The sequence below is a fragment of the Aptenodytes forsteri genome, unplaced genomic scaffold (assembly GCF_000699145.1).
Source record: "Aptenodytes forsteri isolate BGI_AS27 unplaced genomic scaffold, ASM69914v1 Scaffold80, whole genome shotgun sequence".
Classification (NCBI taxonomy): domain Eukaryota; kingdom Metazoa; phylum Chordata; class Aves; order Sphenisciformes; family Spheniscidae; genus Aptenodytes; species Aptenodytes forsteri.
In genome coordinates, this window is record NW_008795026.1 from 131,450 (window position 1) to 149,085 (window position 17,636).

Genomic DNA, 17,636 nt, shown 5'->3' on the forward strand with positions numbered 1-17,636 from the left:
TTCTATTCTATTCTATTCTATTCTATTCTATTCTATTCTATTCTATTCTATTCTATTCTATTCTATTCTATTCTATTCTATTCTATTCTATTCTATTCTATTCTATTCTATTCTATTCTATTCTATTCTATTCTATTCTAATGCTATTCTATTCTAACAGCAGCCAGCAGAGGTTTTGCTTGCAGAACTGTGTTCTCTTTATATTCCTAAACAAACAGCTTTAGTACAGCGCTGCTCATACAGAGGGCATCTGCCTCAAGTGTGTTGGCAAACTCAACCCATAGAAAGCACGATCCATCTAACTTATTCTTAAATTCACTCTGTGCAGGATGATTATTTTTTTAATTCCTTTTCTAAGACTAAGTGCATAGAAAAGGGCATTTCTGGAGGGTGCTTTTCTAGTGAGGAAGCAATAAATTCAGTGTAAAACAATCCCCTGCGCCGTTAGGCATGCAGGGGCCCATACTCCAGCCAGCTGGGCAAGCCTATCTGCAGTGTATAACATTTCCGAATAAGAGCCATGTTCCTATTAGACACACAGCAGGGTCGGTAAAGGGAGGGAAGGAGGAAGAGAGGGAGATGTACGTGCACAATATAGCAAGATTTGTCACTTGCTGAACTACAAAACCATCTTCTAGGAATACACGGGGAATCCCACAACCTTCCCTCTCCCCCTTTTGCTGTCTATGAGATGAGCATTTATGAATGAAGGATTTTAATTTAGCTCCTTTTCCATTCTAAACTGCCTATGTCCCATCTCTCCTAAAGCCTGCACACACCTAGGGCATAGCAGCATTTTTGCAAAATCCTCTCTTTTCTGGGAATGCACATTTCTTCTCTCCCAAAGCCACTAGAGGGCATGGGCAAACCGAAGCAATATCCGATACGGTTATCACCGCCTGCTAAAGTTTTGCGGGCCGAGAATGATAAAATGGCATGTACGCAGCCTTGTACTCTGTCCTTCGTGTTTGCTTGCAGACACACAGATAAGCAATGACACACAGGAGCTGCTTTTTGTCGCCCTTATCCAGAGGTCCCATTTGCAAACAGATAAATCTTCCTTATTACGGCAAGCGTAAATGAAAACGAAACCAGCCGCGCTTTCTTTAAGGCTTGTAAAAGGAGTGGAGTTCCAGCTGTATTTTTAGCTCTCTGCTTTATTGGACTGCACTTGGCAGTGTCTCCTGGGTGCTCAGTAGTTTGGCAATTTTCCTCTTCTGACAAGTTAAAAACCCCCAAATCTCAGCTTTCCTGCCCTTTAATATTACTGAATGGTTCTTGCTCCTTTTAAGACAGCATGTGTGATTTCTGCTCCAATATCAAGTTCAAATATTTAACTTCTCCTGAAGGAGCCTAGATCTGTTAGGCTCAGTGGTGGAGTAATGTCCCTTAAAAGTTCACTTAGGAGCCAAGTAACAGGAGCACTCTGGCAGCTGAGATCTTGGCCTGACTATACTCAAACATTGCCCTTTGAGTTCTAGAGGCAATTAAAAAGACACAGATCAAAGGCTTTGGGAAATGAGATTTTTTAAAGGGAGCCCCTCAAACCACTTCCAAAAATTACTCAGATGCTGAGAAGTGAAGTATTACAGTGCCTGGTGGTTTTGCAGTGCCTGATGCCTGGGCTGGGGGTCTAACTCTGTGTGCTCGGTGCATGGGCCATGGGGGCACCTGGGGACGTCACACGGGGTCCCAAATTCTCATCAGCCCCCATCCCTGGCCTGGGTGGAGCAGAGCTGGGAACTGTCGGGGACGTTGCTGCTCCCTGGGCCAAAAGCACTCCTGGGACAGTATTAGCAATTTAATGAGTATGCACATGCCTTGCCACAACCCAAAACACCACAGCCATCCCCTGTTCGTCCCCTGACATGACAGTGGTGACGGGCTGTCCCTGCTTCTGCCTGCAGCCGTGCAACTGCCCCTGGTCTCCACGGGGCAGCCGTGGCCATCGGGTGCTTGAAACCTCTTGTCACAAACTGCTCCGAAAGCCAGGCTGGACATTGCTCCTTTAAATTCTTCCTCCGCGTGAGCAAGACCTGGACCTGTTCCTGCGACAGCCAGGAGGAAAAACATCAGGCTGCACCCGCAGGAGCAGGAGAATCAGGTGCTGGAGACGTACAGCTCTAATTCGGGGTCATTATCACGTCCCCAGTGCCAAGAGGAGTGTTTCTTTCCACGTTTCGACGACAGGAACAGCTTGTGCTGCTCAGCTGTGATTTATTGCATAGGATAAGAGGGAGGCGATAGCCTGGCAGCACGCAGACAGGGTGCATGTGCTTCTCTTGTGCCTCATTTACCTCTCACTATCCAAGAGCCTTGCTAGAGCTACTTGTTCCCCAGCACTGCCAGGCAAAGCTGCGATCCCAGGAGCACACCTCGGGAAGCCCATGGAAAATGCAGTGCTTCACGCAGGTTTTAGTGTGTGGAGATACTGGGTGTCACAGCAATATAACATCCAATGGTATTGGGAAAACACGGCTGGGCACAGTGCTGTAATGCTCATATATAATGCTCCCATCCTTTTCTCCAAAGCTGGGTGGTGAGGATGCAGCCAAACCAGGGAACGAACTAGATTTTGGAAAACTGGTTCTCCCCCACGTCTTTATGGAGAGCAGAAAAAGGACCAGGACACTTATCTCCTGGGGCTGGTCCCACCAGGTGTAGGGTGCTCCGGTGAGGTGTAGGACTGGCTGCAACATCCCCACCCTTCCTCCAGACCTGAGTGGGTTATTTAAGACTCATTTTAGGGTTTTTTTTAATATGATATCTCAGTGAGATACACAGTGTCTCTGGTCCCACGGAGGAGGACAAGCATTGCCTGAGAGCAATTTGGCCAGCTGAGAGGCTGGGCGAAGGAGGCAGCTGCCCAGTAGATGGCAATACTGCCATTCACTCAGCAGCAGCCTTGAAGGTATACAAGAAGCTGGTGGAAATGTGTGGATTAAGCAGCATTGAAAACTCCTAATGGTCAGAGCTGTGAAGGAGAAAACTTAGTTCTATTAACTGCTTATCTGAAGTCTCACTTTAGCCAGAGCTCTGGCAAAACAAAGAATTTTTGCTGATTTATGCAGGGAAAACACTGAAGCCAGAATACTTACATTTATTCACTACATTTGGCACAACCCATTTCCCCAGATGCTGAGGACTCAGAGCTCCTCCAGAGATGATGACCACAGAGGGGCCCTCACATGGTGCGGAAACCAAACTGCATTTATCTTGGTGTGTAATTTGGGTTGATTTGGTGGAGAGGACACTTCTTTACAGTGTGATGACTTCTGTGATGTTGAACATCATTACCCCAAAGAATAAGGAATAACAGCCGAACTTTTTTTTCCCCATCCCGTAGCATTGACAGACTAAAACTCAAATGGGCCACGGGAACGTGTCAACGATTGCCAATTCTGCAGTGCTTTTTTATAGGAAAGTCAAGTCGGTCAACAGGTCTGAGTTAAAACCTTAGCACCTGCAAACTTGCTCATTTCCATGGAAAATGCACGTGCACGGGCGGAGCAGGTGCCTGTTACATTGACAGAGGTCTTGAAGCCAGCGGGGATGCAGCGGCACCACCGAGGATGCTTTTTATCGCCTTTGCAGAAGGCCTGGGGCAACCTTATCCTCTGCAGTGTCACGCTGCTCAGCCACGCGGTACAAACCTGCGTTTTTCTTCTACCAGCCGGACAAGCAATGAGAAAAGGTATTTTTTCCCAATGCCCCTGCCTCCTAAGCGGACACAAGCCCTTTGCATGCAGGATCTGGCCCTAGAGCAATGCCCCCAGTGCTGCAGAGCCCACACCCCTGCCCTCACCTTGCCCTGGAGCTCCTGGGTTGTTTTTTTTCCCCTGCCGGAGATAAAGTCCATCCTGCCCGTCGTTTTATAGCTGTTCCTGCCCAGAACAGTCCGCAGGTGTCTCATTCCCGTGTGGCGCCAGGTCTGGAGGAGCCGAGCCTCGTGTCACAGCCCGTCCCCATCCCCGCCGTCGGTCGTCAGATGACTCATTCCTTTTCCGGAGGCTGCTCCGCCACCCGGGGAGAAATGCTTTCTAGTCTGGTGGCTACACGCACGGTTCAACTCTTGTAGGCACCTAAAAATGAAACGAAAGCGGGCGATGAGTAATTCTGTGCTTCTGTGTGCTACAAGCTAGGCGTACAGGGTGGCTGTATGGAGGGAAAAAAGAAAATAAATGAAAATGAAGAGGGCGATGAAGACCTAAGCAAGGTGGGGAGCTCACGGACGGATTTAACTGGGGTCAATGAATCCCCGATTCCCAGGGATGGGAAGGAGCACCACCGCCCGCTGTCAAACGGGGCGTGAGTCCCAGCTCTGTGTCTCCGGGTTGGGGCACATCCATCCTGGTGCGTGCTGAAAGTCAGCTGGCCTCAACCCCTCCATGGCCAGGGAGCAAATCGAGGGTTGCACCTTGTTGCACCCCTTTGAAGATGCAGCCCTATAAAAGCAGCGTGGCCATGGCTTTAATGTCAACGCCTTGCAGAGGGACGATCCCGAACAAGCCGGGAAAGCTCCTCCAGGGCTTCGCCTGCCTGGCTCTTCAAAGCAAACATGAACTCCTCTTGGCACAAAGAGGCTGTTATAAACTCTGCCGCTTCCCCGTGGAGACGCCGGGACAGCGGATGCTTGTGCCGGAGGCTGGTTGATGGGATGAGGCACCTCGGGGCTGTTTCGGCACCGTCCCTTGGGGGGTGGTGGGTCCCCTGGCTGCGATGCCCTTTGCCGGGGCATGGCGCAAAGTCATCACCGTGAGCAGAAAACCCACCAGTGTGGCAGCTGGAGCTGTACAATGGGGGCTCTGCTCCTCCCAGTCAGAGAATAATCAACATAAGAGGGAATTATAGGCATAAGCCCCATGAAATAAAATAAAATAAAATAAAATAAGATACTTTTAAAAAATGTTTATTTCACCTTTATCTCACCCTTTTTTAATTTTTATTTTTGTGTATGTTTTATAATGTCCATGATATATTAGCACAGTAGTACATTTATGTAATTTAAATTTTTAAAAGGGCCTCTTTTCAGTATTGCTGCTTTTATGGCCCAGCAAATAATTTGTAACAAATAGTTTATTCAATTAATTGAGCTTCTCAGCTCTGAGGGTGGACGGCAACCTTCAGAAACGGATTCCCGCTGGAAAACTAGACAATGGCATTCTTGGGCCAATTTCCCTTGCTTTCAGGTCAATGTCAGCGGTTATGATTTATGCCCATACTGCTGGGCACAAGTCCTTGGGATAGGTGTGCATTTCTCCATCCAGGTTTCTGGGATTTATTTGGCTTTTCCTTCGCGCGATGGGCTGGTTCACATCCTCACCCTCTTCTTATTTCCCTGCTGTTGCCAGGACCAATCGTATTTTCTCTGCTTTTCCCCTGGGGCACAGGATCGTGGTGATGCTTCTTTTGGCTGCACCCTTCCAGGTCCCAGGGGTGCCGTGGGGCGATGAGAAAGTTTGTGGCCTGCAAGTGAAAGGGATTTCTAGGGTTTTCCAAGGGTTTCCCAAGATTTCTCCTATATGCTCCTTGGCGATGGGGATGCTGCTGCCACCGCTGTCTCTTCCATCGTCCCGTGGAGAGGTGCAGCTACCATCCACAAGCCAAGCAGGCTTGGGAAACAACACAGCCGGACCCCCATGCACTGAATTTTACCTTTTTTAGAGAAAAAAAAAGGCACACTGTCACAACAGAGTGACACAGGTGAAGCAGGAAGCAACTTGAACAGGACAATTGTCACGTGCCACCACAAGATGATGTACTGGGGACATTGCAATAGCATGGCTGAGAAGTTGGAGATACCCTGGGAGCCTCAGGAGATGCTCTCCAGGACACGGGTCTTGCTCTGCCAAGCAAGAGGTTGCATCACATTCTTACCCTCAAATAAATTAAGCAAATCACCAAAAAGGTCCCTTCTAGTCCCAGCCCTGGGAGAAACTGCTCTTGCCGGCCTAGACTCTCTCCTGGCCAAAATGTGCTATTTTAGCTCAAAATCGGAAAGCAGGGGCTGGCACTGGGTGCCGCTCTGTGAGGAGACCCGTCCCTGGACGAAGCCAGAGGGACTTTGGGACACCCCTCGTGCATTTCCGACTGCCCCAAGAGCTTCCCCCACATGACCTCCCAGGCCTTTGGTAGCGTCCCCAACCGCGTTTCAGTTTTGAGGTGACATCGAGGCTGCGATGGACCTGGGGACACCTTGGAGGCTACCTGGGAAGTCCCCCCCCCTTCGTGTACCCAACTGCCACGCATGGAGGAGGGCTCCGCAGGGATGGATGAGCTGCCTCAGCTCCATGCCTCCTCTAGGGAAGATGTCCCCTTTGCTCCGGGGACTGACTCTACGGCTGGTTTCCCACCACGGGACTGGCCCCACACCAGCGCTCAGCCCCCCAGCCTCTCCCCGTGCCTTTCCCCCACGTGAGGGCATGGGGATGCTCTTCCCTGGGCTGCTTTTGGGGGGGGAGGGAGCAGGGGGGAGAAAAGCAACAGGGGTCCCCAAGCTCAGGAGAAGCCTCTTGGAAGACGCCAGGCTGGGACAAGGGCTGCTCCTGCCCTAGTAGGATGCTCCCATCCAGACACTTGGGGTGGGAACCCCAGGGCACCCATTAGCTTCAAAAAGGGGCCAAAAAAAGCCAAAAACAACAAAAAAAAGGGACAACTAGGACATACAATGAAGCATACACACCCATCATCCAAATTTTTGAGCCACAGTAAAGGACAAACAGGGCAAAGACGCTGACGTATTCAAACAAAATTCTTTTATTGAAAGTGTAATGGAAATTTCTTCATATTGCTTTGATGAAATGAGAGACAGCAGCTGTAGACAAATACGCTTTTTTATAAACAAATGCAAATGAATAAGGTAAAAATAAAGCATTTTTTTTTTAACTTGTACCTTTAAGCAACGTAATCACAATATATACACAAAGAAAGCTAAAATAAAGCTATGTTGAAACCAAAGCGTTTCAATCAATACATTAGATAATTACAGATTGTGTCAATAAATACCCAGTTTTTAAACTGTTTAACAGGCAACTTTTTACACAGATAAGGAGAAGAAAAAAAAAAAAAAAAAAAAAAAAAAAAAAAAAAAAAAAAAAAAAAAAAAAAAAAAAAAAATAAATTATAGAAAAAAATCCACGAAGGCAGGAGTCTATCCCCGTCATTCATTTAAAAAAAAGTGTGTGTATATATATAAAATATATGTATATATTTTATATATATAAATATATATATGCAGAGAAACCGAGGAATGTTATAAAATATATTAGTGCCAATAAATACAGAATGGTACCAGACTTTCAACTGTCAGTATTTTTGATGCAGTCTGAAGGATAGAAACTACCACCTAGGAGATAAGTGAAGGGGATTTTTCAGTCTAAAGAAACGACGACGACAAAAAAATAATAATAATATAACTCTCTCTCTCTCTCCAGGAAATCCTCCATCTGCCAGTAGTATTCCTACAGTCGCCCTCCTGCCTGGCGGGGAGGTCCCCGGGGGCGATGCCTCGCAGGAGGATGCGGCGGCGAGCACCCGCTCGCAGCCGTGACAGGTCGCGAGCACCCGCTCGCAGCCGTGACAGGTCAGCTCCGCTTCCAAGTTGACCGGGCTCAATACCAGAGAAGATGTATAATTAAATAGTAGTAAGAACGATTAAAAAAAACCCCAAACAACCCAGCCTTCGCCATATTCGTGTGCCAGAAGTTTCCTAAATTGCCGGCAGGTTTGCACGAGGCGCCTGTCAAATAGCAGGTACCCAAGGAGCACCATCCCCATCACGGGGATATAAACGGTTCAGCCAATGGAAAAATCCTCAAATCCCTATTTTGGGGCTTTTTCCCTCCATCTGGGTGGCTCCGCAGCCCTCGGGAGCTCCCACCAGCAGCCCGCTCCTGGGGCCAGAGCTGCCGCCTCCCCCTGGTGCCGGCAATGCCAGGAATCTCTCCCATGACCGAATCTCACATTTTCCAAGGGGGGAATTAAAGCCGGGAGGTTTTAAAGCCTTTTTTTTTTTTTTTTTCCCTCATACCGCTGGCATAGGCACTTAGTGTATCACTGACATACAGATTTTATGTCCAGTTACATCTCGTGGCCAAATAGTGTCATGTTCTCAGACTGATTTAAATAGCAAAGGGCCAAGAGGGCCCCCAATATCCTTTCTAAACACGATGACTTCTCTCATTTTTAAAAAAAAACCAAAAGCCTTCAAGTTTTTCAGCTTGGTTTTCAGGTGTTATTTTTTCTTGCCTCTAAAACCATACTCAAAGGATAAATAACCCAATAACCTTCATATCCATCTATTTTACTTGATTTACTCGATTTAGCTATATATAAAAAAAATAGTATAAACAGTCTGACCCACTAGATTTTGGAGCTGCGATACCCTCGACGTCGGGAAGTCCTAAGGAGCACTTGCTGAGGAGCGTGAGCACAGTGTTGCTGTTGTTGGCTTTGCTCTCCCAAAGCCCCCCCGGGCCACAAAGGTCCTTCTCGTTACACCCCCCCTTGCTGCTAATGGTTCCTCTGCATATTCAGGCACCATAATTGATCGGGAAAGATCTCATGGCCAAATCCTTAGGAAATTAAATAAATTACAAAATAATTTATGAAAAGGGTTTGTGTTTGTTTTTTTTTTTTGTTTAAATAGAGCTAGTTCACGTTATTTCTTGGACAGTTGAAGGTTTTGCTTGTTTTCCTCTCCATAGCGATATTACGGAGATCAGACACCATCATGACGTCTACTAGACGGCTGATAGTAACCAAAGGACGCTGCAGCAACGTTTCCTCCAACCCTCCCCTCCCACCCGCTTGCATTCAGCTGTTTTAGGAATACGAAGTGAAGACCGAACAGCCAACACCTTTTAGACTCAGAAAAAAAACCCAGGGTCGTCCTTAGGATGGGTGCTGCTGAAGACCTTATTGCCCTTCCAGGTCACTGATAAACCACAGTGCTATTCATGTACTACAGGTAGAAAATAAATAAATACAGATATATTATGCAAAAAAATATGATTGTACACATAATACATCTGAGGTATTACCAATTTAAATAAGGTTTCATGCTAGTTCAAGCTTCGGTGGCTAGTTAAAATTCTGGAATTTGCAATAAATAGATGAAGAATGATTATGTATATAGTGTATGGATCTCTTCTGTAAACCTTGTCCGATTTAAACGTAAGAGCGTGTTGGGCTAACTCTTACGCAAACCACAAATTTTCACAATAAATACAGCTTCAAAAAGTTGTCTTAAAAAGTTCCTGCAACACTGAAACGTTTCTAGAAGGGGCTGTGTGTACGACTGGCAACATTAGCAAGGAGTATTTCTCAACAGGTCTTTTCATACAAAACACAAGGAAATTCATACGTGAAAGTCTTTGTCCCTCCCTCCCTCCCCACCCCACCATGAAAGTTTAGAAATTTTTGCACAAACAGCGAGAGAACTGATTGTAGCTGCAGTATGTCAAAATGTCCACGTTCTATAAAGACCAAAAATAGTTTGTTTGCTTAGAAAGTCTTTTTTGTGTTGTTTTTTCCTCCTTATTTTTGCGTAGCGCATCATCCTTCTGGTGAAAGTTTGCCCATCTGACCGTACTTCGGTTTTCCTTTTGGTGCTGGTCCTTCCCACCCCAGCCACGCGGGCGTTTCACACTTTCACCGTCTCCATCAGCGATGACTTGATGGCGTCCTCCAAAAGTTGATTGTCTGTGAAAGGGGCCGGGGTTTCGGGGACGGATTCGGACAAACCGATGAGGGACTCCAAGAAACAGGAGCCCTGATCTCCGGCTTGCGGGAAGCCAGGGAAATTAGGCAACTGAAACTGTAATGCTGAGAAGTTATCGAGGTTCTCGTACTCCTTTAAGGAGTTGTAAAGGGGTCCCAAGTTATAGTCCGAGAAGGACTGGAAGAAATCCAAGGAGTCAGAAGAAAGGCTGAGGTCGGCGTAGCTCTTGGAGCAGGGCTCGGCCGGGGATGAGGCGCAGCAGGACAGCCCATCGCACCGCGCGTGGGCAGCATCCTCCAGCAAACCTCCGCCGTCCTGGTTGGCGTTCTCATCCAGGCACTCAGAGAGGTGGGACAAGTGGCCGGGGACAGGCTTGGCCTCGCCACTGTGGTCCTCGATGAAGAAGTCAGCGGGGTGGAAGCAGCTCAGGTCATCCTGGCCGCGGCCACCCTCTTCCTCAGCATCTGAGTCGTTGAAGTGGAGGATGCGTGCCAAACCGTCGTCGTCCACATCTGACTGGGACTTGTCGGAGGGGAGGCTCTCGTAGGGCTCCTCCAGGTCCTCGCTGAGGTGGGAGGAGATGGACGAGTCCGTCATGTCGCTGCTGCAGCTGTTCTCCCCCAGGGCCTCCAGGTCGGGGCTGAACTGGAAGGCGGGTGCCAGCGGCACGGCACGCTCCTCCAAGGAGCCCTTCCCTGCTGCACACCCCAGGGGCGGGAGCAGCTCCCGAAAAGGGGGCTCAGCCTCCACCACCTTCTCGCTGCTCTGCTGCTGCTTCTCCAGCTCCAGCTTCATGATGGTGTGGATGAAGTGGGTCTGCACGCGGGCCTGGTTGAACTCGATCCTGCCCTCGGTGTTGCCGCAGCCGTCCTTGGTGCAGCCGCAGGGGAAGGAGGTGTGATCCATCTGGTGTGGGGAGAAGCAGAGGTGGAGGGTTAGGACCGAACCCAGCGGTGCAAAATCGAAACCACCCGTGACTCACCTGCCCTGAGAAACCAAGTAACAGCTGAGGGGTGTAAAAGCAGACTAAAAAAAAAAAAAATAATAATAATAAAAGACACCCTGCTCTTTTGAAGGGTTGTCATAAAAAGTTGAATTTCAGTACAACTGAAGAAAGTTAAAAGGTTCCAAAAAAAGCAAAATAAAACGCTCCAAAAGGAGACATAAGGGGGCAAACCTGAGTTTTTATATATTGCATCATGATATTTAATACCTGATCCATATCATGAGCTTCTGCCCCTTGCTGAGACAAGGACAAATTGCTCAACAGGTATCTGCGGCACCTTTATGTCCCTGTTAGCAGCAGTACTAGAGGGGAGCTGTGACACACACATGGAGCACTCGTCCCGCATGCACCCATCTGCCTGTGCACACCCACCCTACACCACCCCCAGCCTGCAACCACGGCATCGAGGGAGCGAGCGGCACCCAGAATAGGGAATTTGGCTCCCCAAACACAGCTGGGCAGGCACCCATAAGAAGTAAAATGAAAAATATAAGCTAATTGAACATACAGGGATTATCCCACTCTGCAGGTGGTCTGCACAGGTAGCTATGGGCTGACGCTCAGCTGACACTCCCATGTTCGCCTGAGCGCGCTGGGAGTTGTGATACGCACCAAGAGAGAATAAAATGAAAAATAAAACCAGGGGGAGGAGGAGAAATCGCAGCCTCGCGTGAGGAGCAAGAAGCTTTCGTTTGCAAAGACATTCGCACGTGTCCCATCTCCAACAGGAGACCAAGCAGGTACAGGTCTCGTGGGGACAGACAGGGTGGGTGCATTCATGCTGCAGGCTGGGGCACATCCCCACGGCTGCAGCGGCAGTGCGGGGACGGCTGCACGTGTCTGTCTTGCAGCCTGGGGAGCGTCTCCCAAGAGCTTTTCTCGCCTGCTTCAGTCCGAGCGCAGGTGGGAACAGATGCATTTTACAAGCTGCCCTAACTCTGCCCTGCTTGCTCAACCCCCCCCCTGCTTTAAAGTACACACCAGTTGGAGCCACGGCTTTTCCCCCGTGCCCAGAGGCGAGGGCAGTACCTGACATTTAATGCCTGCCAAGCTGCAGCTGCAGGTCTCCGGGTCGCAGACCTCCCGGCAGTCGCAGCCGCAGTCCTCCCGGGACAGGCGGATGTTGTGCAGCTCCCGCTTCTCCTCCTTGTCGATCTTTTTCACCCCCATGGCTTTCAGCAGCGCGCGTCTCTTCTTGGCGGGGTAGGGCTGGAGGAAGAAGCCGTCCTCCAGGTCCACGTTGCTGACGTCGATGTCGTCGTCGGAGATGTCTTCGATGGTGAGCTGGTTGGCCTCCTCCGACTCCTTCGTGCCGTTCATGGTTAGCTGAGGGCAAAAAAACCAAGCAAAGCGTTAGGGATCTGTCGGGGACACCAAGCCATCAGCACTCCCAGGTCAGGAGAAACGAGAAAGGACAGATCTGTCCCCCATGGTGACTGACCCCAGGACCAAAATCTGTGTCAGAGCCCCTAAAGACCTGACAGACACCTGACACATGGAGTTCAGCATCTCTTCCACCTCCTTTCAAGGGTGGAGAACTGAGCTGAAAACCCCACACCGGAGCCTGTGTTTTTTGGAGACCTAAACAGCGTTAAGGACCGATGCCCCCAAGGTCTCAGAGAGGCTCCTACTAAAAAATGGCCATTAACTAATGACATCCACCTGCTCCTCACCAACCCAGCCCCACATTCCTACTCACTTTCCATTTCAACGCTTCCAACTTCTCCTCTTTTAATTTCTCTTCGAGTTTCTCCCGACGAACATTTTTCTGCTCCTTTGAAAACTCTGCTAGCGTGAACTGCCGGGAGGAGCTGTGTTTGCTCACCATCCCCAGGGTACAGCCCCCGCGACTAGGCACGCTCGTGAACCCCTGGCAGCGTGGGAAGTAAAACACAGTGACCCGGTCAAACTCCACATTGTTCTTCTTTAGTCGCTTGGATTTCTTCAGGATAGACGTGGCTAAAAATGGGGGAAGAAGAAAGAAAAGCACAAAGTCAGTACTGCCATCCTGCAGACAGGATAGAAATATTACAAACAGGCAGGACTTGCAATTACTCTCTCAACAGGGACATGATGGGACAAGGTTACAACATCGCTTGATGGCTTCTGGCATTTTATGATCTAACACTTCAAAGGTGGGATGAGGATGGAGAGGAAACTAAGCCAAGTCAAGTCCCGACGCACTCGAGTCACCGAGCAGATTCACCCTAAGAAACGGCTGCTGCTTCTCCTTCCCGCTTGACTTCCTCCAGGAAACATACATTTGCTTATTCTTCACGTGCAGCAGAGCATAACGAACAAGCAGCAAACCATCCTACATGCCTGTCTTGCTCTAAACCCCAGCACCCTGCCCCACGTTCAGGAGCTCGTGGTTCGCTCCCAGGATGCCGGAGCACCAACACTCCAGTGCTGCGTGGCTCCAGCTTTTGTGGCAGGGCAGAAAATAGCCAAAACGGCTGTTTTTCTGGTACTTCCTTTCACCATCCACTGGGAGGAACTACGAATCTATAGCTCATTCTCAAGAGGCTCATTTGAGAGCAGCTGCAAAGATGTTAATCTTTATGCAGGTGATCCCAGGGTAAACATGGCAATACATGACTCTGGTTTATCTTAAACTGCTGAAACACGCGACACACCATTTAAAGCGGAGCCTCTTCAGAGATACCTAGTTCTGCACGTTTGCACGTGCAAACGTAGCAGATGGAGGTGGACTAATTAGCCAGGACAGTTTCAGAGTCAATGAGTTTCCACGAATGTAGCTGGCCACGGAAAGCAAAGCGAAACACAGTGGTGCTGGGTTACAGAGCTGCTTTTTCTGCTGCATGAGCACGAGAGTCAGCTATGCACAAATTCGGTGGTGGGGTTTTTCGGTCCCATTCTCTGGTGGTGCATGGATGTCTTGGTTGCCACCATGGAGAACGTGGAAAAAAAAACAACCCAGAAAGGATAGGTAAGTCCTGCAGAGCTGGGATCCGAGCCCCACTCTTCGGATGGCAGAGCCGCAGGCAGCCCTACTGCGGGGAGCCAACCGAAAGGACTGCCGAAAACCCAAGGGGCTCGGCTGCTTTGGCTGGCCCTGAAGGCTGGGAAAGTGCAAGACCGGACAGTTAGTTGCACCCACATTTCACAAGTCTCGCTTGCCAAAATATAGCATTTCAGTTTCATATGAAAAAAAAAAAAAAAAAAAGAGCGTTCACCCAGCTGCGTCAGCAGCTTCTGCTAAATAGCTGAGGGTTTCACACTGGGCTCTGCAGTCGCTTTGATGATATCTTTGCACTGCGCGTTGCATTTTCATAATAACCTTGACTCGGTCTTCTAAAACATGAGCTCTTTATCAAAAGGCAAGTTAACCACCGTGATCATCTATCGGCTGAACTGCTGCACTTTGGCATTTGCTTCTCCCTCCCCGCACCCCCCCTCTGAAATTGTTTTCCCATTCCTGACCCTTTTCCAATTGAGCCAGAGAATATAAAAAGTTCATTGTTTTGTCACAAAACCTGGGAAGACAAGCAAGAATGAGACTCTTTATTATTACAAGACTTCTAAAGCCTTTTCAGACCACTGCGTGTTTGTGTATGTCTGCTAAGTGGACCTTAACTGCTCTATACAGTGGGTGTTCAGTATAATTTACTAGGTTGGACTATTTTTCCTCCGCGAAGATGTTCCCCTATTGTGTTTTTTATTTTTCCCTTTGCATGGCAGATAAAGGATTTTACAACCTTGTCTTCCGTGTGTTTTCCTAAAAGCTCTCAAAACTGATATTGCTAGGAAAACAAAAATAGCATTTATCTGTACTAACAGCGGAGGCAATGTCAAACGTGTCATGTTCTTTGGCAAAGTACCCAACTTACGTAGGAAACGAGTTCTGAAATGGTAATTACGCTACTGGTTAATCATTTTCAAAAACCAGCGTTATGGGCCTTTGCTGCCTGTTTAGTCATTGCCTATGGAATAGCTTGACAGGGGATTGAGGGATGGTGAGATGGTCCTACAGCACCGGCTTGGAGGCACCTGCATGTCTCTGCACACCCAGGTCCTTGGGTTCCTATTCCTGGAAATTTGGACTTCAGCAAAAACGTTATAAAGGAATGATAAATGCTGGGAGAAAGGGCTGAGAAAGACTACCCTGAGGATGCTGGCTGATTATAAAAACGAGAAAAATTGGTGTAATGACAGGGAGCTGCTGTCACGGCCGCTTCCACCCGTGGAGGTGTGCTCGGAGGGGGGGTCTCTGCATGGTCGGAGGTGACGACCCACCACCACGCTACAAAAAACCCATGCGTGGGCACGTCTGATCCCGGGAAAGGGGCTGCCGGAGATACTCACGGGCAAAGCTGGGTGTTAAGGCAGAGCTGGGCTTGGGCTCTCCGTGGGAGCTCTCCTCGTCCGACTCCCAGCCCGAGGATGCCGAGGAGGACAGGGGGGAGCAGGAGGAGGAGGAGCAGTAGGTGCTGTCATCCCCCAGCTCTTCGTACTTCCTTTTCAATACCCCGCTCATGGTGACGCCGTAATTTTCATATAACTGGAAAACAAAGGAGAAAAGCAAAATAAAGCGAGGGAAATACTGGCAGTTTCTGGCGATGAGCAGGATGGCTTTAACCCCCAGCAAGACTTCTCCACCAGGTCCACCTGGCCATGCAGGTGTGATTCCCAGAAAGTGCTCTCCCCAAAAAACCCCACACCTTACTACCCTCGCTGTGCACACCTGCTGAATTTCTCTCCCATTTTACGACTCTGCAGAAAAACCGACTATCCCAGACAACAAACTCTCCGGAAACCAATTCAATCAACACAAATGTTATCAAACAATAAGTATTACATTTTGCTTACTAATTCTTTTATGTTAACTCCTTACCCAGATCGCTTTCTATGCAGTTACAGCTTTAACGTCTTGCTAATTACAAAATTAAGCCAGTTTGCAGAGAACAATCTGTTGGCATGATTTACTTGCTACAGCCCCCTGGGGAAACAGACTTATTAAATGAAGCACTGAAATACAAATATATCAACTGTGAAGAACAGCCCTTCTCCTCACGGTGCCTTTCATAGTCAGTCCCCCATTCAATAAGCTATTCTTGTTTAGGCTGGGTTATGTATCAAGCATAGTAGCAATTAAAAACAACGCAGCTAATTAAAAACAAAGGAGCTCTGTACTTGCCTAGATTCCTAAATTTCCTGCATGCTTTTCCCCTGCTCATCTTAAAGAAAAAACACAAATAACTTTGTTGCATCTTTTAACCTTTGCTTTTATAAAGTTCGTGGGGTTTTTTGTCTCGTGAAATTGCACAAAGCTACACACTTTGCCTACAATAGGCTAATGGCTATCAGAGCCCACCTAACCTGGGATGCTCTTGCACAGACGATGGACTGTTCCTCCTTTTAGACACTGGCAACACTGCACCAGATGTCCCTGCTTCTGCAGAAGTCACTGCCAGCTTATTTTGAAGCCAGTGAGCCATACCCAAAGCTGAGAGCCAGGCGGCTGCTGGAGGAGTGACTTGCTTTGACCGCATCCCACCAGGCTGTAAGGCACAACCACGGTGGGAGAGATGCAGCCCCAGACCAGAAACTCCCTCCAGCAAGGAGGGGAGAGCCCCGGCACCGTGGTATGCTACCAGCCACCCCGGTGCTTCAATAAAACCAGAGGTAACAGGCAAAACCTAAAGCATCCCTGAAATTCGGATGACACCGGGATGCTTCAGACACATACAGCCCCAGACGGTGACGGCGCAGGTACGGGGTGCCAGACACCCAGTCCCCATCCCCTCCCGCCAGCTGAAACTCCTCCACTGGCCAAGTTTATTCTTCATAACCGTAGCACTTTCTCACCCTCTTTTGCATGTCTGAAGTTAATTTAAGTCTCTGAAAAAGAAAAAAAACCCCCCAACCCCGCCCTCCCGACAGTCCTGAACAGCCCAGAAACCACACTGGCTTCAAAACCTCCTAACGATGGGATTTGCAATATCTCGACAGCGCCGCACAGTAACACGTAGCAGGACGGGAGCACACGCGGTGCCTTCAAAGCCCTGCACCAGCCCTCGTTAATTATGTTTACCAACAGCTTCCCAGGAGACAATAGTCCCCTAAAAGGTCAAAAAAATCCCTGGATGAAGCAGTTCCTTGGCCTGAAGAAGTTAATCATTCACTGCAACGCGCGCCTACGGGGCTGCTGCATCCCCCACGGCCCCCCGAACCTGAGGGCTGGGGGCAGGTGATCCCCTCCATCCCTCCTCCTCCTCCTCTTCAGCAGCCCCGGAGCTGCAGGTGGTTTTGCCACGGAGGGGTGGTTGTTTTTTTGGCCTTAATCCGAAACAGATGGGGAGAAGGTGGATTTGGCCACCCTCCAGCCCCAGCAGCACATGTCCTACCTGACACCTGGATTAACCCCTTTCCTGCCTGCGCGAGCTCGCAGGCAGCCACGACACCCAAACCAACTACCTGGCTGCATTTACAAACCTTTTATTTTTATCATTTTATTTTTGTGCCTTCTGCTCTGTCTCACATTTGCTTCAAGAAACGACCAGGAGCAAAGAAACCCTCCAAGTCCATGGCAGGGGTTCAAATCAAAGCCCAAGCTGCAGCCGGAGGTTTGCTCATACCAGCTGACCCCATCGTCCACCCAGAGCGGCCAAAAACTTTCCAAAAAAATCCCGCACGTGGCCTCAAAGGGCATCAGTTCATGCTGCAGAGCAACCGCTCGCTGCTCCAAAGGACACCTCCGACGTTGCTGGTGAAAGATGCAACTGTCTAGCCAAGGGAGGGAGAAACCAGCTCCCCAAAACGCCCGTAGGACACATGTCCAACGGCAAACGCCCTCAGAGATGCGATGCTGACCACATCCAAGCCTCGTGGGAGACACCGGAGCGTGGTGGAGCAGCCAAGGTCACACCGCTGAAACGGGGATAACTC

At 49.0% G+C, this 17,636-nt stretch overlaps 1 protein-coding gene and 1 long non-coding RNA gene across 2 annotated transcripts; one reads left to right on the forward strand and one right to left on the reverse strand.

Annotated features, from left to right (window-relative positions):
- The first annotated feature begins 7,249 nt into the window (after positions 1–7,249).
- On the forward strand, positions 7,250–8,195 carry LOC103896147. The gene is made up of 2 exons (XR_657389.2): positions 7,250–7,552; positions 7,583–8,195. It is a non-coding gene; the product is annotated as an uncharacterized LOC103896147 (long non-coding RNA).
- Positions 8,033–15,240, reverse strand: CSRNP1 (cysteine and serine rich nuclear protein 1). The gene is made up of 4 exons (XM_009275922.2): positions 15,054–15,240; positions 12,427–12,686; positions 11,757–12,053; positions 8,033–10,627 (listed from the first exon to the last, which is right to left on the reverse strand). Exons 1-4 carry the CDS (start codon positions 15,223–15,225, stop codon positions 9,644–9,646), a joined length of 1,713 nt encoding a protein of 570 aa, XP_009274197.1. The 5' UTR covers positions 15,226–15,240; the 3' UTR covers positions 8,033–9,643.
- Between the last annotated feature and the right edge of the window lie 2,396 nt (positions 15,241–17,636).

What these genes read in the sequence shown, in the direction of transcription:
- CSRNP1 (XM_009275922.2), bottom strand. Translation starts at nt 15,225, where the DNA reads ATGAGCGGGGTATTGAAAAGGAAGTACGAAGAGCTGGGGGATGACAGC. An exon ending in CTTAACACCCAGCTTTGCCC is followed by an intron (nt 12,687 to 15,053) that starts GTGAGTATCTCC and finishes CCCCATTTTTAG; the next exon opens with CCACGTCTATCCTGAAGAAA. An exon ending in TGGAAGCGTTGAAATGGAAA is followed by an intron (nt 12,054 to 12,426) that starts GTGAGTAGGAAT and finishes TTTTGCCCTCAG; the next exon opens with CTAACCATGAACGGCACGAA.